At 30.7% G+C, this 23,637-nt stretch overlaps 3 protein-coding genes across 4 annotated transcripts in view; 2 read left to right on the top strand and 1 right to left on the bottom strand.

The window, feature by feature from the left end:
* The first annotated feature begins 139 nt into the window (after positions 1–139).
* clu (clustered mitochondria protein homolog) lies at positions 140–11,246 on the top strand. Its single transcript, XM_017899942.1, has 17 exons — positions 140–416; positions 5,176–5,468; positions 5,557–5,979; positions 6,052–6,418; positions 6,691–6,827; positions 6,907–7,187; positions 7,363–7,489; positions 7,557–7,731; positions 7,800–8,002; positions 8,080–8,221; positions 8,300–8,505; positions 8,590–8,796; positions 8,890–8,988; positions 9,092–9,436; positions 9,532–9,804; positions 9,894–10,019; positions 10,097–11,246. Exons 1-17 carry the CDS (start codon positions 326–328, stop codon positions 10,835–10,837), a joined length of 4,236 nt encoding a protein of 1,411 aa, XP_017755431.1. The 5' UTR covers positions 140–325; the 3' UTR covers positions 10,838–11,246.
* A 1,396-nt stretch (positions 11,247–12,642) lies between these two features.
* On the bottom strand, positions 12,643–14,606 carry LOC108547400 (methyltransferase-like protein 16 homolog). The gene is made up of 6 exons (XM_017899903.1): positions 14,487–14,606; positions 14,165–14,384; positions 13,959–14,099; positions 13,525–13,882; positions 13,267–13,465; positions 12,643–13,197 (listed from the first exon to the last, which is right to left on the bottom strand). The coding sequence occupies exons 1-6, from the start codon at positions 14,589–14,591 to the stop codon at positions 12,643–12,645; spliced, it is 1,578 nt and encodes a 525-aa protein (XP_017755392.1). The 5' UTR covers positions 14,592–14,606.
* A 742-nt stretch (positions 14,607–15,348) lies between these two features.
* Positions 15,349–23,637, top strand: part of Evi5 (ecotropic viral integration site 5) — a 25,379-nt gene continuing 17,090 nt past the window's right edge. Inside the window, exon 1 of one of the 2 annotated variants that reach the window (XR_001890204.1) lies at positions 15,349–15,488. The gene's annotated coding sequence lies outside the window, so the exon portion shown is untranslated. Of the gene's footprint in view, positions 15,489–21,581; positions 21,674–23,637 lie in introns of those variants that run through there. The other variant, XR_001890206.1, reaches the window with a different exon arrangement.

Raw genomic sequence — 23,637 nt, 5'->3', positions numbered from 1 at the left:
ACACAGGCAACGACAAATAATAAACGTTCATAGAATGACGAAAGTGGATCACGTGACCAGAAACTCCAATCATAGATGCTGATTCGATAAACCGCTGGACGAGAAGACCAATCACGTACATTAGACTTTGTACTTCGTTCGAAACGCACGTGCAGTAGAGAAAAGCGGCTCGGAGTGCCTCAGAGTTAGTGTGCTGCCTCGTGAAAAGAGTCGGAACGTCGTTTTGGGGTATAATTTCTAAGAGGTGTGTGCGCGTGTTACTGTGAGTAATAAGGTACCGGCTTTTAGAGTCGCGTAAAAGTTTTGAAGAAATTGTCAAAGAACAATGACATTGGGCGCACAAATTGAGACCTCTACGGAAAATGGGAGTATGAAAAACCCTCTGCTGAATGGCAATGAGGATCGAACAAGTACTGGTTAGTATATGATGATTTTATAATCAATTATTATTAATTTCTTCGTTTTTCATACTTAAAGAGCATAGCTGACTACGTTATATAATGATTCGATCAGGTTACCATGTTCTGTTCGTTTTAACGTGTGCCTTTAACGATGCCGCCTCGGCCAAAAGCCGGGCCCACGGTGTTATGTAACGCGCGAATTGCGCGAATCTATGTATTGCGGGGTCATGTGAGCCGCAAGTTTTACGAGAGACACTAGCAGAAGACATGATCCATACTAGCAGACGAATTTTCACCCTTCCGTCGTTCCGATTATCACGAGTAATCACGTCTTTCTTCCCTTCGATGTCCTTGCTTCACGTTTTGCAAGCAGTTGCACAAGAACGCATAAACGTATCATTTGACATGCTTCTTCGAAGATGTACCTCCGAATCGATGTGTAGTTTAACCTTTACCTATTATTATTTTTTTGCCTTGTATTATTATTGAATTATATTTACACTGCCGTACTTAAAAATTAATTTCTTAAAAGCACGTGATAGTTTCTCTCTGGATGATGAAACCATGTTACCTGCCCTGTTTAACCTTAATTTATTTCAGTACTTCTCTCTTTAATGTCTCAAAATTTCCTTTAGTATTGAAACGTGGTTATCAGTTTGTTATTATTATTTTTCATGTCCACATTTTTGCATTATATGTTTTTGATTGTTTCTACATGTTAAATGATTACTTGTTGTTAAATGATTAAATTATCAAATTTAGGTAATGATCGTAATCATGTGCAGTAATATATGTTTCATTTAGTAATATTCATGTTTTCATTATCTATGGTTATGTAGGTTTATATTAGATAAATAGTATCTGCCAACAATGAGAATTATGTAAATTATGTTGCACAATTGTATCTTTTTTCTTTTATGTTTGACTGTTCTTATAACACATGTTTAACTTGTTTCCTGAGTTTAATGATCAGTGAAAAATAAATATGGATAATTCGAGGACTAATCAATTTTCGGGTGATGCGTTATTCATCACTGTCCATTGATACTAGGACCGTTCTGTTAATTTGCCCTTCTTTTAGAACCATTTTCGTGAAAAAAGAGCCGAAGGAAAACACGTGCATGTTAATGACCTCTCACGCATAGGCGTAACATCGAAGAAATTGAAAATCATTAAAAATATGCAACCTAAAATGTTAACATATTTTTTAATAAAACATTTATCATTAAATTTATTCTTTTATTTGTTTAAATATATTAACGTAATTAAAATAGTTTGTAGATATAATATTTTATCATCTTATAAATATTCTGATAATTGTAATTCAATATTTTATAATTTTTGGAAGAAGGAAATAATAAAAGTGAAAGAAGGTTGAATTTAAACAATGCCAGAACAGTAGTGATTTCATAAAGGTTTATGAGTTTTGAAAGAACAATAGTGAATTGCAAAGAATCATCGATAGTAGGGGTTATCGGTATTCCTTCTGACGTGTTCCCTTATGGCTTTGGTTTTGATATACTAAAATGATATTTTAGTAAAATATCTTATACAATTTTTAAATTTCGTAATTTTAATTTTGATGTATATTCAACAATTAATATAAACATACAAAGTATCGATTATTTTGATTCTAACAAATATATTGTAAATCTGTACACAATTATTTTTATATATTATGAAAATTTTGTTACTGAAATATTTTCCAAAAACAAACCTTGTTATCGTGGATAATATTCGTTAAATACTCGTCTCTAACATTCGATTTCGTATGTTTTCGACATTAAAACTAGCTTGCCTTGACTTCATATCAAATCTTCAAATTTAGTGATTCTTATCAACCTATTTATATATAGCCGCTTCATGAATGATTTCGAAACATGCCAAGTTTCTAACTATAATAATGGGACAAATAATGTTACATCTTCCTGGCACATGTGTGTGAAACGTTGGTTCCAAACTCGATGTTTATATATCGATTCAAGCGCATGCGATTGTAACTCACCTAACGTCAAGGAGATCGCGATTCTTCATTGCTCGATCTTATCGAAGATTCGATTCTCGAATCTTTTTCATTTAATTTGCACACAAAAATGTTTATGTAATAATACTTAATTTACTTGTACCAAAAAAGTACTTTATCACTGTTTTGCATTTTTTAAATTCTTATCTCCATAATTGTTATCTTTGAATTATTTATTGTCAGTAAATAACATTTTTTTGTTTTTTTTTTTTTAATCTTTTATCATCTCAATTTTTCACGTTTTGAAAGACATCTCAGGGAAAGTTATAAGTAAGATAAGAAAGTGGAAGATCCCTTTTTGCTCCATTCTTTAATTCCTATTTTTGGGTCCTTTTTACGATTGATTTTTATCTTGTCTTTAACAATAAAAAATTTAAAAAAGGAGAACAGTTTTTGTATGAAATAAAATGTGCGATAAGATTGTGATAAAGCAATGTGGTCTGTAAGATAAATTGATGTAACTTGAATATATATACACGAATACACGTATTCATAGAACCATGCAACCGAAGGATTTAGTTTTCATGATAAGAAAGTCTTCATTATAACGATCGAATGGTACTGACAAAATACATTATTACGATTACAAAACAGTTTAATTTGTTAAGTATTTTTGTAAAAAAATATATTAATTCTAATTACAATTTTATATTAATCTTCTTGTAAAGATAAATTTTGTCACGTTTTAACCTGTTTATTTATACTCCATATAATTTTCATGAAGTATCGAAGTACTTTACTTGCAGAAAATTATCATTGTAGATAACTTAAAATAAGTCTTACATTGAAGTGCTACATCTAAGTATTTTACATACATACATCCTCTTTCGATGTTCTTTCAATCTTGATATTCATAGGTGAACGCCCTCGAAGATCAATAAGATTTTGGTTGAAGATAACTTGATGAATCAATAATCGTTAAAAATATTGGACAGACTAAAATTAATAGATATAATTGAAGATGAATATAATTGTACTCTTGTGTATTTTTGTATTTTTGATTTCGATCATTATTACTTCTTACACTCCAGAAATTTTGTATATGTTTGAAGATTTATCGATAGTATCGAATAAAAGAACAGGAAATTTATAGTAGATAGTCGACTCAATTTAGTATTTATTTCGAAACATATAATGAAATATTTGTATAAAATTAAAACGTATTTTTTAATCGTTTTGTGATTTAGTATGCAATAAATGAAATTAAAAAGGAAATTGTAATATGTTATGAAATTCTTCAACAATTTATCGTACAAAACAGACGTATTTTAAATTTATTTTCGATCTTTCTAACCTTATTTATTTTCATGGAAGTGGGGCGGAGGGGTAAGGAGAAGGAGAATACAAAACATTTAGTTTTAGATTAATACGATAACTTAAGAAAAGTAGGTCAATGGAAAATATTAGATAGTGCATAGAAATTTGTTTAGAATAACAATACTCGCTCAAAGGAAATGACAATTAAGTACATAGAAAGCCTTCCGCATGGCGTATTGCTGCCGACCAGTATAAGACATTTATATACATATACAATGATAAATAAATTCTGTTTTTAAATTACTTTTTAATTTAAACTCTATTTGTTTTCCCTTCCTTTTCCTATTCAATTATCAATTACTTTTTGTACTGCTAATACTACTTTTCAGTAGAAAAGTTATTAGAAAATAATGATTTATGATGTCTATTATTACAGTTTTAATGTATTATAGTTATAAACTAATGTTATTATATTTCAAATTATTACACAATAATAAATCTTATTGAAATATAATTTAAGGTTAAATTTTATTTAATAACAATTTGATTACATACTGTCATCGATTATTTTAATTCTATTTATATCACGTATGAACATCTTATTTTTCCAATATACAATAGTCAGTAGATTTTTCTGATGCTGCAGATACTCGGAAAGTTAAGGTCGCTAAAGATCAAGGTTTCGTTGTTGCAAATTGAAACATGTTTGCGTGTATTGAGACGTACCATGAGCAACGGATCGCGGTAGCCACCGATAGCCATTTGTCTCATTATGAATCGTAATTAATGTTTTAACTACTTAAGATCGACATATGCCAGAAATGGATGTATATCGCAAACATAGTATCGATAAAATTAGTACGGCATTTGAGTGCGGACTATTTACATTGCCGTTTATTTATAAGTACATTGGTGAATGCAAGTGGTAGCTCCACGAATATCCACTGCCGTATCTAGTCGAAAATGCACCCTGTTTCCATAAAAGTAATGAATTTATTTGTCTTATTATCACTGTAAAAGATATAGAAAATTAACATTCTTCTAAAAGAAGTATTAGGTCTCGTAAAAAATGTTCAAGAAGTAAATAGAATAAAATTATAACTAAGACTTTTGTTTTTAGTTTGTTTATTTTATTATTTTTTCGACTCGTCAAAATTCTTTTAAGAATCATATATATAATGTATATTTATAATGTACATTTGCAATATAATTAAAGTTAACGTGACTCACTTGTATACTATTCGAAACGAAGAATTGTTTACCAAAACTAGCAGTCAATCAGTAAGGTATTTGTAGCTACAATATATATTACGCAAATCAGACACAAAAATGTTGCCAGTTATTATCCAGTTTTGATATACGATCGACAAGTTTCGACCATTTATTAATTTTCAACAAATACGAATTTTTTATTTACTCCATTTCGTGTATTTTTTTTTTCTAAAATTCAATATTTGAATAAAAATTTATTCATTCGATGATTTGTATGTATAGATATGAAGGAAGTTACAGAAGAAACCGGAAGTACTAGTGCAGTCGCGAAGAACGTAGTTGAGAAGGGTGAAGTCGAAGCTACAAAAGAAAAAGGGAATGAGAAAGAAAAAGAGAAGGAAAAGGAAGACGACAAGAGTAAGAAAAATGATAAGAACGAGAAAGAGGATGGCGATAAAGATGCTGGAATCGAGCAAGAAATTGTTTTCATTCAAGATATGGGATTCACCGTTAAGATTGTCAGTCCAGGTGCTGAGCCCTTTGATATCCAAGTTTCTAGTATGGAGTTGGTTCAGGTAATTAACAGTTCTTTGATGAATTTTCTCTTATTCATTATATAATAATAGAAAAGAATAAGTAGTACATTTCATTGTTGTTTTTTAGGAAATTCACCAGTTGCTCATGGATCGTGAAGATACGTGTCATCGAACATGTTTTTCCCTTCAACTTGATGGTAACACACTGGATAATTTCGCCGAACTAAAAAATATTGAAGGCCTAAAAGAAGGTTCAATAATTAAAGTTGTGGAAGAGCCGTATACAATGCGAGAAGCGCGTATACATGTTCGTCACGTTCGAGATTTATTGAAATCTGTAGATCCTGCAGACGCTTACAATGGCGTTGAATGCAGCAGTTTATCGTTTCTAAACATAGTCACTAATGGCGACATTCTCGAAAAAAAAAAGAGCAGAGCAGACTCGGTTGATTGTACTCCACCTGATTACATTATACCTGGCTGTAAAGATAGGCCATTGTTACCGTTACAACCGCAAGCCAAAGAACAAAAATGTCCTCCCTGTTTAAAAGTAATGTATAAATAATTATTCATCATTTAATGTATTGTTAAAATGAATACTTAATTTATTTACTTATTACAGGTATTAACAACGTCTGGGTGGAATCCACCACCTGGTCATAGAAAGCTTCATGGTGATTTATTATACTTACACGTAGTAACATTAGAAGACAAACAGTACTATTTGACTGCGTGCGCTAGAGGTTTCTTTCTTAATCAATCTACAAAAGAAGTATTTAATCCGAAACCGGCAACACCGAGTCATCTGTGTCACAGTTTAATTGAATTATTAAATCAGCTTAGCCCAGCATTTAAGCGAGGTTTTGCTGCTATGCAGAGACGAAGAACGCAAAGACATCCATTTGAGCGAGTAGCCACACCTTATCAGCTTTACTCTTGGTGTGCACCTCAGATTGAACATACAATCGATGCAATACGCGCCGAAGATAGTACGTTCCGTTTTATGTTATGGCAGTATTGACTGTTGTATTACGTAGATGGATGATGAATTTGTTTATTGAATGGTCTTACTAAATGTACTAGAATACTAAATGTAGTAGAGATGTCATCTTTTCTTTATTTTATTTTATATTAACATAGAAATTATACGTTTCACAACTTGAAATCTTGTGAAGATCATGTTTGAAATTAATTAACATAATATAATATATATATATAATTTATTTTATTTTATATAAAGATTTTATTTATTTCCAAATAGCTTTTTCTTCCAAGCTGGGATACGAAGAACATATTCCCGGCCAAACTCGAGACTGGAATGAAGAGTTACAGACAACGAGAGAGTTACCTCGTAAAAATTTACCCGAAAGATTACTTAGAGAACGTGCTATTTTTAAAGTATGCCTATGAACGACATAATTATACTTTAACACATCGTTAGAGTAATATCATTATGTTTCATGAATGAATTATTTAGGTTCACAGCGATTTTGTTGCTGCCGCTACTCGAGGTGCGGTAGCTGTAATAGACGGTAATGTAATGGCAATAAATCCTGGTGAAGAAGCGAAAATGCAAATGTTTATTTGGAACAATATTTTTTTTTCCCTTGGATTTGATGTCAGAGATCATTACAAAGAGCTTGGTGGTGATGCTGCTGCTTTTGTTGCGCCTAAAAATGATTTACAAGGTCTCAGAGTATATGCTGCCATTGATCTACCTGGTCCCTATACACTTGGTACTGTTGTAATTGATTATAGGTTTGTACGAAATTAGATTCAGACATTCTTTTTATCACATTATTTGTACGACGTGGATATTTTGTAGTGGATCATTTGTACATACTTGTTCGATGTTCAGTATTCTATCGCAACTTACATCTTGATCGAAAGGATGTTAAGTTTTCGTGGTAATTACTCGTATTCCTCTGCATAGAGGATATCGTGTCACCGCTCAGTCAATCATCCCTGGAATCTTGGAACGTGAGCAGGAGCAATCTGTTGTTTATGGTTCTATAGATTTTGGGAAAACAGTTCTCACGCATCCAAAATATCTTGAATTGGTTAGTATATAATGTTGTTCTTTAAAATGTATTGATTATTTTATATCACGTGTATTACATTTTATAGCTGAACAAAACCGGTCAACTGTTAAAAATTCTACCTCATAAAGTTATCAATGAAGCTGGAGAGGAGATTGAACTCTGCAGCAGTGTAGAATGTAAAGGCATTATCGGGAATGATTCGCGGCACTATGTGTTGGATTTATTGCGAACTTTTCCTCCTGATGTTAATTTCCTCAAATGTAAGTTAGTATGAATAATAAATTCAAAATTATTTTTAGTTATTAAATTGTTATTTTAATTTTCACAGTAGAGGAAGTTGAACTAAGCAAAGAAGCTAGAGCTTTAGGTTTCCCAATTGAACACAAGCATAAACTAGCTTGCCTTCGTCAAGAATTAATCGATTCCTTTGTCGAAGCTAGATATGTGCAATTTATTAAACATGCCGCTTTTCACCTTCAACAACTTACATCTGCAAGAAGAGTGCAGAAGGAAAATGAAACTACTGTCAAGGTAAGCAAAAATTTGTTATAGTTTATAACAGATATCAATAAAATTCGTATTACTATCCAGCAGTGCATTAATTTCAGGAAGGTAAAAAAGAAGAATTGAATATCGTTGCAGTGGATAGTAATAAAGAAGATTCTACTCATAGTTTAATAGAAACAGACGAAGCCAAAAAAATTGTAGAGAGCATTACTGATTCTATCAGTGGAGGAGAAAAACAAGAATGTATGTAACTTAATCATTTGTTTCGTCTATTAATTTTTACTTAAATTCTTTGTTTAAGTCTACTTCTTTTTCTTTTAGTGGAAGAAAGTACGAAAGAAATAGTTCGAAGGGCTGCAGCAGCCGTCGGTAGTTTACGAGAAGCTGAATTTGATGTTAGATTTAATCCAGATGTATTTTCTCCGGGTGTTAAACATCCAGATCCAAATGGTCCTGCTTTAAAGAAACAAAAACAATTAGTGCAAGATGCTGCTGATTTCTTACTTACTGTACAAATTCCTACTTTTGTACGTTTTAATATAGTGTATCTTCGTATTATTTAGACCAACTCTGTTCGAAAAGATATCCAACTTAATTTTTTTTTATTATAGATTCGAGAATGCTTAGATCATACAGTTGCTGCAATGGATGGTAGTATATTGGTAGAAGCTTTACATGGTAAAGGCATCAATGTACGATACCTTGGTAAATTGACAGATATGTTATCCACTGTTTCACAATTGGAATATCTTCAACGTATCGCTGTTTCGGAGCTTATTTTACGCTCGGCGAAACACATTTTTACAATTTATATGCAGGTATTCTCACAATTAAAAATCACAATTAAAACAGTATTATTTTAATTTTTGTAAATGTATTGCAAATTTACCTAACATTTATTCATTCTTCAGGGTACGGAATTAATGAGCCTTTCTGCAGCAATTAGCCATTTCTTAAATTGTTTATTTTCCTCTGCACAAGTTATTCATCCGCATCAAAATCTGGAAGAGGTATGACGATACTAATTACAGGATGTTTCTTCATCACTGGACAAATAGCATCCACAAACGTACTAATTTTCTAAAAAAAAATTTATATAATTGATGGTTTCAGCTTCAAAGTAAAACTGCCAAACGACGTAATAAGAGAAAAGGTAGAAATAATGGTCCACAACAGTCCGAAGTGGAATGGGCTTCCTTGACACCTAAGTCTCTTTGGCAGCAAATTAAAGCAGATTTAAAAAGTTATTACGATTGGGAGACACCGTGTCCAGAAACATTGGACGCCACGATAGAACATTTTCATCTGCAAAAAATTTCTTTGCTTCGCAATTTCTGTATAAAAACCGGTATTCAAATTTTGTTACGCGAATATAACTTCGAGAACAAAAATAGATCCACATTCTTTGAAGAAGATATACTTAATATATTCCCCGTTGTGAAGCATATCAATCCTAGGGTAAGTAATACTTTTGAAATACAAGAAGTAAATTATGAGTAGATTTTTAAGGTTTCATAAATAAATTATTTGAATTTACTTTTAACTTTATGTAGGCTAGTGATGCATATAATTTCTATACAACTGGTCAAAGTAAAATTCAACAAGGATATTTCAAAGATGGATATGAACTAATCAGTGAAGCATTGAATTTATTGAATAATGTCTATGGTGCCATGCATCCCGAAATTGCACAATGTCTCAGAATGCTTGCGCGATTGAATTACATAATGGGTGATCATGGGGAAGCTCTTGCTACTCAACAAAAAGCAGTTCTTATGTTAGAAAGAGTCAATGGAATAGATCATCCATATACTATTACCGAATATGTAAATATAAAAGAAAATATACTGAATAAGAGACTAAAAATAAATCATACTCGCAATTACTTTAATATTACTTTTATATTTGTTAACAGATTCGTCTAGCTCTATATTGTTTTGCCAATGGTCAAGTTTCTGTGTCACTCAGGTTACTATATAGAGCACGTTATTTGGCCTTATTAGTTTGTGGTGAAGATCACCCAGAAGTAGCACTCCTTGATGTAAGTATGCCGATAAATATTTAAAATTCAAAAAACCAAATATATATTAAATCTTTTATTAATAATTGTTTATTTAGAGCAATATTTCGTTAATACTTCATGCTGTTGGAGAATATGAATTGTCGCTTCGCTTTTTGGAACATGCTTTGACTTTAAACATTCGATATCATGGATCACGATCTTTAAAAGTTGCTGTTTCTTATCATCTTGTTGCAAGAACTCAATCTTGTATGGGTGATTTTCGGGCGGCTTTAAATAATGAAAAAGAAACCTATGCTATTTATAAACAACAGTTAGGCGAAGACCACGAAAAAACCAAAGAGAGTAGTGATTGTTTGAGACATTTAACGCAACAAGCCGTAGTCTTGCAGAAAAAAATGAATGAAATTTATACCGGAAAGTCCGGTGTTAGCTTACCGCCAATTCAGGTGCAACCACCAAGTATGGGATCTGTACTTGATATGTTAAACGTGATTAATGGTATTTTATTCGTTCAAATCAGTCAACAAGACATTGAGAATTTTAAGGCAGAAATAGGGAAACGACAGAAGGAACAAACACCTGACCGAGAAACGAAGGTTCTTCAAAATGGAAATAAGAAAACCGAGAAGGAAAACAAGAAAGAAGAAAAAGATAACAATAAAAAAGAGGAGAAAGAGAATAAAAAGAATGAAAAGGGAAGTAAAAAGGAAGACAAAGAGAATAAAAAAGATGATAAGGAAAATAAGAAAATAGAAAAAAAGGTAGAAGCGCAGAAAGAGTTGAAAAAGTTGGAGGAAAATAAGACAACGTTAGAACCGGTAGTTGCAGAGAGCTGAGCTCGTTTTAAACCGCTAATGATGATACTTAGTAGTTTCTTTTCTGAGTCCTAGTCTTTTCCTGCCCACGTTGGATCTTTTTTAAGAGTAACGCGAGTATGGCATATATAACTGATTGGGATAAAATGAAAATGACAAGTGTTCGCTCGAAATGAGGATCGTTATTTGATGTATCGTATATACGTTTATAAAGTGCTATCAGAATCGAACTTTTATATTGTGGCGATCAACGACAGTAAAGGTGAAATTTTTCGAAAGAATTAAATTTCCTAACATTCGCGATGCTCAATTATAATATGCCAAGCTGCAAAATTTATATGACTGATTTATAATGCACATAACAGATATAAAAAGAAATTGATTCTGCACTTATGTAAATAATTCTGAATTAAAGAATTCATTGCCTTAGCGCGTCTGCTTGTCGCAAATTTCATTCGTAATTCAATTTACGAATTTTACACATTATTGAACGAACAGAAAATAGTTTATGCAAAATTATAGACAACAATTTCTGTTGCCTAATATTATTACGTTTTTTTCCAAAGGCTCAATTAATTCTACTTCATAACAATAAAAGTTATGGATATTGCATACGCTACACTTCTATTAATCGACGAAATAGTAAATTAGTATTTGTTCCAGCGTATGGCACAAGTGTTACTGAAACTCAAATGGAATGCAATGTACCAGTAAAATTAAAATGCTATGGTATTTGTCTGTAAAACAAATAATGGACTTTATTATCGTAGAATATAAGTCAATTATTTTTTTTTTTTCTACATTTTCGATAGGCTATTTTATTAGTATACATTTCAAAATATTGTTTTGTGCCATTTAGGCAATGTTATCACTTTCCCATTTTAGTTGCCATTGATAAACTTAATACATACTAAAGTCATAAAAATGTTTTTTATTTTTAAATACTATTAATTTGAAGTTCATCTTGTTGAGTTCAATATAAATACTATACATAATAGATTTTTTCTAAGAAAAATATTATTAAATTTATGACTTAAAAAAAAAATCAGAAACAATGTAGGTCACATAATGATCAATAAAGAATAGTATCTATATCGTATTCAACATGACAAGTTCATACAATTTTCTTAATCATTTTACAATATATACATTACATAAAATTTCTTTCTATCACCGTTGTTTTATCGTCACCCTACGCGAGAATTTGAATTTGAACAGAATATCGAATTAAACAAATTTTCCATTTACACGGAAAAAAAGAAATATTAAAAAAAAAAAAAAATAATGGTTACAGAAATATAGTATAATGACAGGTATGCTGTTATATTTCACGATCATTAATAACGGTTATCAAAAACGATCATTAATCAACATATAGAAGTAGCGTCAATTTCCTAATTACTAATAGAGGCACTGCAGTTAGTTCTAGTATTATAAAGATCGAGAAGCATCTGTTACCGAACATATATCTCTATTAAGTAGCATTTGTTAAAAAATGAATGTTAACAATATACTTTGTTTAAAAAAAGGTTATTTTGTGTTTGAAGTCAGTTATGTTTATAATGATAATAGTAATTTCAATAATAATAATGAAAGGCGAAGAAGTGAACATGCCGTATAATTTTTGTTTATCAAGTTTGTATACTTTACAATACAGAAAATTGTATTGCACTTGTTAGCCAAAATGTATGATAAAAAATGCTAGTTAATAAGGACTATTGATTAAAAATAAAGTTAAATACCTGACTTACATGTATGTTACCCGTTATATAATTTCATAAATTTGCATATAAAATAAATCATTTTATATGGAACATAAAGAGACATTAAACGGATTCCATATTATTTTTTAATGAATTTGAAGCTTGTTCCGAATTTACTACAATTTTGCCTGTGTTTAACTCATTTCTTTTCCTTTTATTTGGTCTTGTATATTGTTTCTGAAAATATTCTCTAACATCTAATTTATTTATTAAATACTGTCGAAATGTTTCTAAAGCATTCTTACCACCAGTTCCTTTCTCAAAAACCATAGATATTCTTACATCTTCATTTTCAGATTCTTCATGTTCTATTATTTCAGCAAAAATATTACATATTAATAAAGGTTCTTTTGCTATAGATTTCTCTATTAACTCTTGATTTTTTTGTTCTCCGATTATATTTTCAGTATTATTTTTTATTAATTTTTCTCCAGAATTTTCCACAACACATTCTAATGCAATTGTATCTTTTGTATTATGGGTCACAGATTGATTCATTAATCTTTGAGATAATCGACGTTTTCTACGTGTATGTGACCACGTATCATTTTTCGCAATTAGTTGACATGACCAACCGTTAAAACCGTCAATCGGCAAATTTAACTCCTTAATTTCTACCTACATAAAAAATATGTCATAAATTAAGGTATTATAAATATAATGCAATAAAAATCTATATAATGTTACATTTAATTCTTCCATTATTTCTTCTAAAAAATTTACGAAATTATCAAAAGAGGAAAATTTATGTTGCATTGGAAATTGTATTTCTGTTGGACGTCGTTCTTTCAGCAATTTTGCAACATAATCTTCACTTTTCCTAATAACAGGTGCATTTGTTAAATTAATAACATGTTTTGCTAGAAATGACCAAGCCAATCCCCATCTGTAAAAATTTTTTATTTATAAATATATGAACATTACTAGTAAAAAAAATATATTTACCGTTTTGTATGACCTTGACAGAATTCTGTCCATGTTACATTTTCTATATTTTTCTTCTTCAAATATTTTAACAAAAACAATAAATTAATTCTTGTACCAAACATTGTGGTATAAATTTTTACTTTTTCTTTAATTTCCATACTTTCTTCAATCATCTGCATTACAAATGCTCTTTCACCACCTTGAATTGTAAGTTCAACTTCATTTCCAGTTGAAGCATTTCTTGGTGGTAACCGTTTTATTACTTTTTCTGACGATCCTGCTCTATCAAAGAATGGTGGATTACACATTGTAAAATGATAGATATTACCTTCCTTTATAATGTCTTTCAATATTGATGCGCCATCTACCTTCAATACTGCAAAACAATATTTGGAAGTTAAAAATATAAAATTATATGTAATTTATAAAATAATAATATATATTTAATTTGCCTTTTATTATATGTTGTAAATTATTATTTTCAATATGTTCAATAGCTGTTTGTACACTTGTTTCATCAACTTCTGTACCAATCATTTGATTTCTATACATTTTTGCAAATAACAAAGGATAAATACAAATTGCTCCAGTACCTATAACAAAAACAGTTATTTTCAAACTAATTTAATATTAAATTTCATTATTAAATTTTTAATACCAATATCGATGCCAATTACTTCCTCCATATCATTAAAAGAAGCATGTTTCATTAAATCTTCAATCCACAAAATATAATTTAAGCGTAATGGCAATGTTGGCACTAATTTATTTGGAGGTATTTTTACTTGTAGATTAAAGTCATGTTTTAATAATACTTCTGTGAGTACTCGTAAACTTTCTTCATTTTTGAAGTTAATCTTTATCTTGCCATTTAAATTCTATACATTAAATAGACATTAAATTTAGAACATTTAAAAATATATATTTTGTGTAGAAAAAAATTTAATAATAGTAAGTAATTGTTTAAAAATATATCTTACAACAATTGCAATATTACAGAATTCAGGATATAATAAGGCAAGTTCCTTAAAATCTGGTAGAGTTTTATAAATATTTCTTGGGTGCATAAATTTTCTTAATGACATTTTCAAGGAATTGGTTTTCCTTATTTTTAATAATAATGTTAATAGATATTTTATAATTGTAAATCGTATAAAACACGATTATCTGTAATAATCAATAAGGAATGTTTTCTTTATAAAAATGTGGAATATGTATGTTTATTCCAAATTTTTATGTCACATTATGTAATCATAGTTTTGCTTATAATATTTATTGACTAAACCCTAAAAACTTAGCATTGCATTGAAAAGAATAATTTTCATAGTATGTTTATTACAGTTTGTTTTAAAACATCAAATTGTGAAACATTCAATTTCAATATTAAAAAATTATCCACTTCACATTTTTAATTTCTTCAAGTTTATATATATTTTGATAAAATATATATAAGTTTAATCTCAATAATCACCGAATGAAATTGTCAGTTTTTGTTAAATAATTGAAGCAAGTTGTACAATACGAGTGTATTTATTACGTAAGAATATTCCTAGAATAGCAAATATAAACTAGTAACAATATGGTAACTTAGTTTAACGGGTGAGTTTCTAATTGTGAAGGTACAATATTGTAATAGTTAGATTATTAAAATTAATAGAAGTTAATACTTTCTGAAGAAATAAATTTATTTAACTATTTAGAATCTTAAAATATTGGAAAGTAACTATAGAATTTAACAAGTAAGTCTCTTAAATATATAAAACAAAACTGTTTCTTTACACAGCTATAATACTTTGGACGTTGGCAGCAGTGTACATGAACAAATCTATCGTGATGACAATTTTAAGTGGTGACAGCCGCGTATGTGCTTCGCTACTCTTGTAGTAGCGTTATATCCGTTTTTGCTGACACGAAACTTAATTTTTAAACTTAGTGCGTGATTTGTTTCGTAAGGAACGTATGGAATATTAATTGCGCCGCAGGTATGTGCTTTACAATAATTTTAGCGCATATCAGAAACAGATGGTCGTCATGATTCGTTTCGCCTGACAGTTTGTTAATATGGACAAGTGCTACTCTGACAGTTTTTCTTTTTCATCGTTGTATTGTTAGGCACCTGTTAGTGATTCTTTTCTTTTTATAACTCATTAGATGATTCTTGATACTTTATTATCGATCTATATTTCATCCGTGTGAAAAGCAGTATGATATGAATAAATTTTATGTGGAATAACGATTAATGATGTCACGTTAAAAATATTTATTTTCTTTGTTATGTATTTTAATTAACAAATTATATTTTGCTTTCGATGTTACTATTTTTTTTTTTTTTAATAAATTAAAACGAAACGTACTGAAATAATATTACTGATAGTTAATTTGGACATATATGAATACTTTTATGTACTCAATGGATATTCTCATCAAAGTATAAAATTATATTAGGATTAAAAAAACAAAATTATACATAATAACTTTTTTCACTTAAATTATAATTATGCGATATATAGGTACTATTATTGTAAAATTATACAAGTCAATTAAATTTAAAGACATATGAGTTTTTTAATAATTTACAAACTGAATACTTAGGATTAAAGAACACACGTATTGACTAAAATAATAACATTGATAAATTTTTCATATTTCCTTTCATTAAATAAGAGAATAGTTGTGGTTAGTTACAAATAAACTTAAAGAAATTTGGTAAATATTGATCTCATTTAAGAATTCTTCTTATTCTAGATAGAAAGAGTACAGTATTATAACTAGTAAAAAGACTAAAATTTCAGTATCTGTTTTGAAATTTTAGTGAACTTTACTAAATCGTACAATTTTATAGATATAATGTTACTTTGCATTTATAAACAATATTTTATACATACCAACACTCTTCTTATTGTATACCTATTTGATAAAGATCTACAATCTAAACAAATATTGTTTAAGTGTTTCCAAGAGACAAAAATACACACAAATAAAATGAAATGGAAGAATATGAGAATCATCGTAAAATCAAATAATTTCCTTTCAATACTAATTTAACAGATACAAAACCTATTTTCAATGATCTTAATTTGTATCAGTGTCTACCTTGAAAAGAAAGTTTTTTAACTTAAACTGTTTCAGTTGTCATTCTGTGAAAATATTTTCATGGAGTCTCATTACATTCCACTTAACCACTGTATTCTCTTCAGAATTTGATTGCTGAAATCATACACAGGAGTTCTTTTTTTCGAATCATCGCATTCCATGGTGTGAAACGAATGTGCTTTCTTTCCTCCCTCCCCAGTTCTCGATCACTTTGTTTGTACATACATTTGGACGATTGCTTTCCACATATACAATCGCGTATGTTGTGTAATCGTAACGGTAAAGTGATCCGTCATTCATCGTTATGGAACAATTAGGGAAACATATTGTAACGTTCATGAAAATCCTGTGTAATACATCGGGTGTGGATTGAAGAGTCCAGAAAAGCCAACGTAACGAATTTGTTTCGGTAAACAGAGACCGGTGAAAGGGTCGTTGCTTGCTTTTCACGTGTAATTCTTCCTCGCACGATGAGATACGCGCTTTTTCACGATTCTGCTTCGAACCCAATTCGCTGCAATACTTTATCGTGTTTCGTTTTTCTTCTCGTTACAGCAGCAATTTCAAATTGTACTGCAGTACAAACATGTTTAAATATAAAATACACTTCTTAGAAAAAAAGATGGTGATTTAGGGAATTTGATGTGACATAGAAGAATTAATATTTGAAGTATGGTAACATTTCTTCCTGTTAGTTAGACAGCTTCAATTTGAACATATTTTAACATAAACACCTCTACTAACTTTAATTTTATTTAATTCTGTAAAATTGAAGGTTGAAATAAGATATTCGATGATAACTTTTTTTAGTATTTTTTTTTTTTTTATTAATATCTCTATCAGACTTACTAGTCAGGTCATGTCATCGTATTAATACAATGAAAAAATAGTTTCAAATACTTAATCTAAAATACAGTAAAATGCCCGAAGTGTTTTTACGTAATAGTAAAGTAGTTATGTAATTGTACACATTTGTGTTTTTTAACATATCGGATGATGTAATATGTTTCGTTAAAAAAATATAACGTTGTCGATAAAAATGACTAACATAGTGTTTTTACATTATTCGAATTTCTCACGAATAATTTTACGAGTAAAAATCTAAGAATTCTATCATATAAACTTTCATATTTCAAGCCAGTAATTTTTACCGCACGCGTTCTATTTAAAATAAAAATGGTGTACTTGCAACATATAAATATACACGCATGTACTATAGTTATACACGAGACGTTCTAAAACCGATCAATTTTGCCTTGTTATAAAGCAGAGCATCCTATGCGCGAAACGTACTGTTTTATAATTAATTGGAACTCCAATTATGGAACGAGAAAGTTAAGAAAACCCTCGTATCTTCTCTTTCCTACGAACTTTAACAACTAAATATTCATTGCAACTTGTAAACTGACTTCGAGTTATAAAATATCGATAAAATTGCAAATGGTTTAATACAGATGCTATATAGTATTTTTTATTAAATATCTTGTTTATATGATATAGAACAAATATCCTTGGCTGATTTTTTAAAAAAGTGAGGTAAAATTTATAGTTTATTTAAATAAGTATACAAATAAATATATACGAATAATTTTTTCAGCGTAAAACATCATAGATGTTTGATATCCGGAAGCATTTTCTATTTGATTTCACTTAGCAGAGGTCATTTCGTTCGATTTGCGTTGTCAGAGGCTGTTGACTAGTTATTTAATTTCCTAGTGAATAATAAATATCTCGGTCGATAAATGTTTCAAAAATGTGAAATGATTTTATTTCATTTTCTTTTGATCAACAGTATAGGGATATCAAAATATGCTATAAAATAGTATAAAAGTATAGGAAAGCAAATTAAAAATATTTCTATATTCTTCTATATTATTCTTCCATACTTGTATGTTATTCTATACTACATTTCGATATTTCGATTATAATACATAATAGTATCAGTAATAATATGTCGGATATTTCTAATAACATAATGTCCTTGCAATATTATATGCAAAAGTATGAATTTAATTAAAATCTCACCCGATAACTATTTTATATTTTTACCAATATTTCAATAATTCTACCACCCTTTCGATGTCTCCGTGAATATCCAATAGTATTTCAATATTCCTTTCATTCTTTCAGGACAATACTCCTCGATAATTACATCGAGTTTCCAATCATCTCGCAGCAGATGCCGACACTTTCCAAACCTACTCTCAATAGAGATCCACCTTAAATTCTTCAGCGTCTCTCAAACCCTACCCAATTAAAAAAAAAGAACTCATTTCTCTGTTAATAGTTCTTCAAACATTCAAATATTTAATCTCAAGCAGCTAACCTATAACCTCATTTTCCGAGATCGTCTATCATCTGGAAATCGTCAACCGTACAGTTCCTACGTAAAATTTCCCGTCGTTCCGTCGCCGGAATCGTAGTCCTTTTATTTACTCTCGTTACGAAAGAAGAGGTCGCTGCGCATGTGACGCGTCCTGGCCTGCGCGGGCTCTATCGATCTTCAAACCGTTTCGTATACGTTTCCAGTACGTGTTTGGCGATCCTACTGTGCCAGTTTGATCGGAAAAGGGAACGAGATAAAATCAACATCGATTGGCCAATTAACCGGCGCCCCTTGTCGGACAATCGTGCCTCGACTGCTTTTCGAGATCAATCGTTATCTCTGTGTGATATCGTGATATTAGTCCCGGTTAGGCAATCTTCCACACCTGTCACGCCACTTGATCTCGATCTTCTTCTCTTCTGCATAGACGTACGCTCGTTCGTCGCTGTGTACGATTTCTTTTTCAGTTTTCTTTTATCTCTTTCTCTCTCCTTTTTTTATTTTTTATTTTTTTTTAATCATTATCGGAAGGTTACTAGAGTTACTAGAAGTGGGTGGGGAGATAGTTCTTTTTAGAGGGAATCTGCGCGGGCAGAGGTTTTGAAGTTTACGTAATTGTGTTTTGAATAATTGCACGTTCGCTGCGTTTGATGTATTAGAATTTTTATTTGCAGTGAAGTTAGAGGTACGGTGCGTTGATATATGGTGGAATGGAAGTGGATGGAGATTGGGAGGGTGATTTCGAGACGAGTTCGTGGATGGGTTTAGGTTTAACTTTTTCGAGGTGACTGGAGGTAAATTGGGTGAACTCTTAGGAGACGATCTGCGCGTTCGCTTGATCTTTTTCCGGAAATTGAGCAACTAATCGTTCGAAATATGATGACGCGAGATTTTTATGTCCATGATATGTGTCGGAAATTATGAGAATGGCCTAGGTCTTGAACATTTCGATCCTAATTATTAAAAACTTCACTCGTTAAATTAGTAATGACTCAACGGTTCGATTCTTTGTAATTTTCTAAAAAATAGTTCTATTTGATCGTAATATAAACTAATCGAAAGCAAAATGGCAATTAAATCCTTTCTTTCAAATTTTTCACTTACACTTACACCACTTTCATAATTGCCGGCACATATGACAATGAAGGTTAAGCTAATTTTTTTTAAGGTTTCAGTTCTAATTTCTCTTTAATTATTCCAAGTTATTTTAAATGAAATTGATTGTTATTCAGTGTGAGTTGGCTGTTTATTTCATTATTTCGAATGAAGTATTTCAGATTATTTGAAATTAAAATAATTACTCATTTGATAGAACGCTGTGAAATTTCGGAAAACACGTTACACAGTATCTTCCTTTCTTTTGGAAAGTGGACTTTGGGTGATGTAAATAATGAAAGGATGTGAAGAATCTTCGGATTGTAGAAATTTCAATACCTTTTTTATATTTTCTACAAGACACAAATTCTTTTCTGATTCTCCATTGAAATACCATAGACTACACTTTTCGATTATTAAAACTCGATAGTAAAATTAAAATCAGTGATCAGTAACCTGTGGCTAAATATAATACAAGTATACGAAAATGGTACCGCATTGCAACATTAATTTTAACAAAGTTGTAGTTTATTTTCAATTTTTATTAGTCGTAAAAGAGCAAAAATTCTGAGACCAGTCATTTTAACTCGTTTGGTAGTTCCAGCGATAATCCTCGGTGTATACTCTAAATTTTATAAAATCCTTATAAGCATACATATATCATACTCGTGATAAAAAAATACTGCAAGAAATTTTCCAATACATTTTACAGATTAACATTTTAACAGCGAATTTTCAAATTTTCGAGAAGCTAATAACTTTGAGGTGATCGAGCCGCGATATTTCTAATAATCGCATCACCATGATATACATAGTTAGTCACAGGTAATTCTAAACAGGTTTCTTTATTGGATTGTGAATTCTTCTGCACATTCGATTCGTCGTTACATTATTATATCGCTTATAAAACGAAGGAAGGAAAACTGTAAATGTCTGCACACGAAATAACAAAATTTCTACTCTTTGTGGTTTCCGAGCTTTGACAAAGTAAATTTTGATCGATCATTTCGATGCTATTTTATATTTGTAACGCTCGATATGTTGCTTTGTCGATTAAAAATGGGTTGAGGTTGAAGTGGTGATTTTATGGACTCTTGATTTTTTCCTTTCTTTTAGTCTTTTTTTCCAAAGAAAATATTTGCACATGTTGGCAAAGAATGACAAACGTGTCTTTTATGCTTTGAGCTCGGTTTGCGTTGGATTTGGATGTTTACAGAGATCTTATGCTTGTTAAACATGCTCAATATAGACTAGATTAGCTTTGGGTTGAACCAACATTTTCTTCCAACGAGATACTCATCTCTGTATATCGCAATGATAAATGTGTCTTACCAGATTTTGGCTGCAGGTTCATCTACGTGTGAGATTCAAGTGTTGGCATGATAGAACAGAGCGCTTCTATCTTCTTAACACTAGAATAAATGATCTGCAATGCGTGACTAGATCTATTATACACAGATTATGATAATTGAAGTGGTATGATGAAGATAAATAGGTAAAATCGCGTTTCCATTTGGATAAAAGTGAAGATTAGTTTTGCTAAAACTAGCTGCATGTTTTCAGTGATTGTGACAATGAAACACAAGAAACTAGCTATCTCTTGGCTTAGACCAGGTTTAGATTAGATCTAAGTTAGGCTCGAATAGGTTCGAGGTGAGTTTGAGCTTGGAAGATCAAAAGTAGCTGCATGTTTTCACTAATTGCAGAAATGAAATATCGAAAACCGATCGTTTTGCTTGCTCCGGGCTAGATTTGCCAAGTTTGAGATTCAAATGAGGTTATGTTCAGTTTGGGCTGGATTTGGATCGAGTTTGGCTTACATCGTGATGCATTTGATTTAGGTTTAAGTTGGATTGAGTTAGATTTGAACTAGATTGTGCTACGTTTGGATCAAATTTGGTCTACGTTGGACCATGTTTGAGTGCCCAAACGATGAAGCGCTCGTACATTTTTTAACGATATTATATTTTTGAAATATCTAATTTTATCGACACGCTACAATAGCAATATCTTCCACGATTCGAATTAAATTCGAAAAATTAAATTTCTCTATGATATTTAAACGTTCCTTTTGCAAGTCGATATGTTGCAAAGCAAATAGGTCTCTCGTAATTCAGCGAATATTCTTATTAGCTATAGTGTATGTTGGAATTCGCTATATTTTGAATAGTTATGAGCAGTAGTGTCTACAGAGCAACACTTGTCGTGTCACAGTCCAATATTGTGTTCTAACGCAAATGTGGAACGTGGGATCCTCGAGTATTCCAGCAATCAGAAGTTCGGTCACACCTACAATTTGTTACACTTTTGCGAGTGAAAACGAAATGGAACGTGGGTGGGAACTATGGGTCGGTGATCACGCGTTTTTACCTTGATTCTATTCCCAGGGCTTAGAATCAATTTAACGAGGGTCTTTTGCATTTGCAAAATGGCAAGGCAGGTGATCAAAATCGTAGCAGGCTTCTGTATCTCAGCCATTCGTAGGTTAGAGTGATCGATTTCGCTTTCTAAATCTTTCTAATTTCGAATTTTCGCGCCAAAGTACCTGATTCGGACTTAACTTCAACTATTGACTCTACGTTTAAAATAAATTTCTATCCTTCGTTTTTCGGATCGAATCAGTTTAGCAAGGGGGCGTTTCGTATATTTTTCACAATTGCAGTGGTCAGAAATTTTGAAAAATTTGTGTACTCTAAATATTCGGTTTATTTTTAATATCCGCTTTAGTATCCTTGGCTACTACTCTTTGATGTCATCGCTTTTCTTTGAACGACTGTATCAAGGAAGACATTATTAGATTCCAAAAGTGCTAAGGTTTCATTCGTTCCTTAAATTATTTTGATGATCAGAAATTGATATTGCGTTATCAAGATCTTTTTGGGGGGAGGGAGTTCATATGTCTTAGAACCCTGAAAAAAAAAGAAAAGGAAAAAAAGCAGGTGAATAGTATGGGAATTCAAACAATACTGGAATTAAAGTGGCAATTAAAGTAATATTCATTTAGGGTCATAGCGTGACAGGGAATAAGAACATGGGAGGTATATTAAATAAAGTAATTAAGAGGAAGAATAGACATCGGTGAATGCAGCGTTCTGTAATAAATTCCACGCGATACATCATGCTAATTTACGTTAATTTCACTATAAGATAAGGGGACGTACGAACTTCCTCCTCATTAGCATGTGAAAGCAATGTTTTGAATGGCACTGTAACTCTGATAAATGACCCACTATTCGATTGCAACTTTAAAAACAAAGAAATTTTCCAAGGTGTTCTAAAATGAACAGAAATTTCGCATTTTCCTTTTTATTAATATTCTTAGTAACAATGACTCGAAATTTTTGAACACTGTGAATTGTGCCCCATTAATGGATGTTGCTAAATGAATACAATTGACTTCTGAGAGATTAGAAAAAAAATTTCCAAAATTATCATTGCAAGATTGGTAATATAGTTTTATTATTGAATTCTCTAATGTAATTTATTGCTCAATTATTTATATATATTCACTATTTTGCCAAAGATAGCTTTGTTTGATTGGAAACTGAACGAATGCAACATAAAATAAGCGAGAAAATTATTTTCTTTCCTTTTTTTTTTTTTTTTTTTTTTTTTTT

This window comes from Eufriesea mexicana, unplaced genomic scaffold (genome assembly GCF_001483705.2).
Source record: "Eufriesea mexicana isolate 0111107269 unplaced genomic scaffold, ASM148370v2 scaffold1018, whole genome shotgun sequence".
Lineage (NCBI taxonomy): Eukaryota > Metazoa > Arthropoda > Insecta > Hymenoptera > Apidae > Eufriesea > Eufriesea mexicana.
This window is presented reverse-complemented; position numbering and strand designations above follow the sequence as displayed.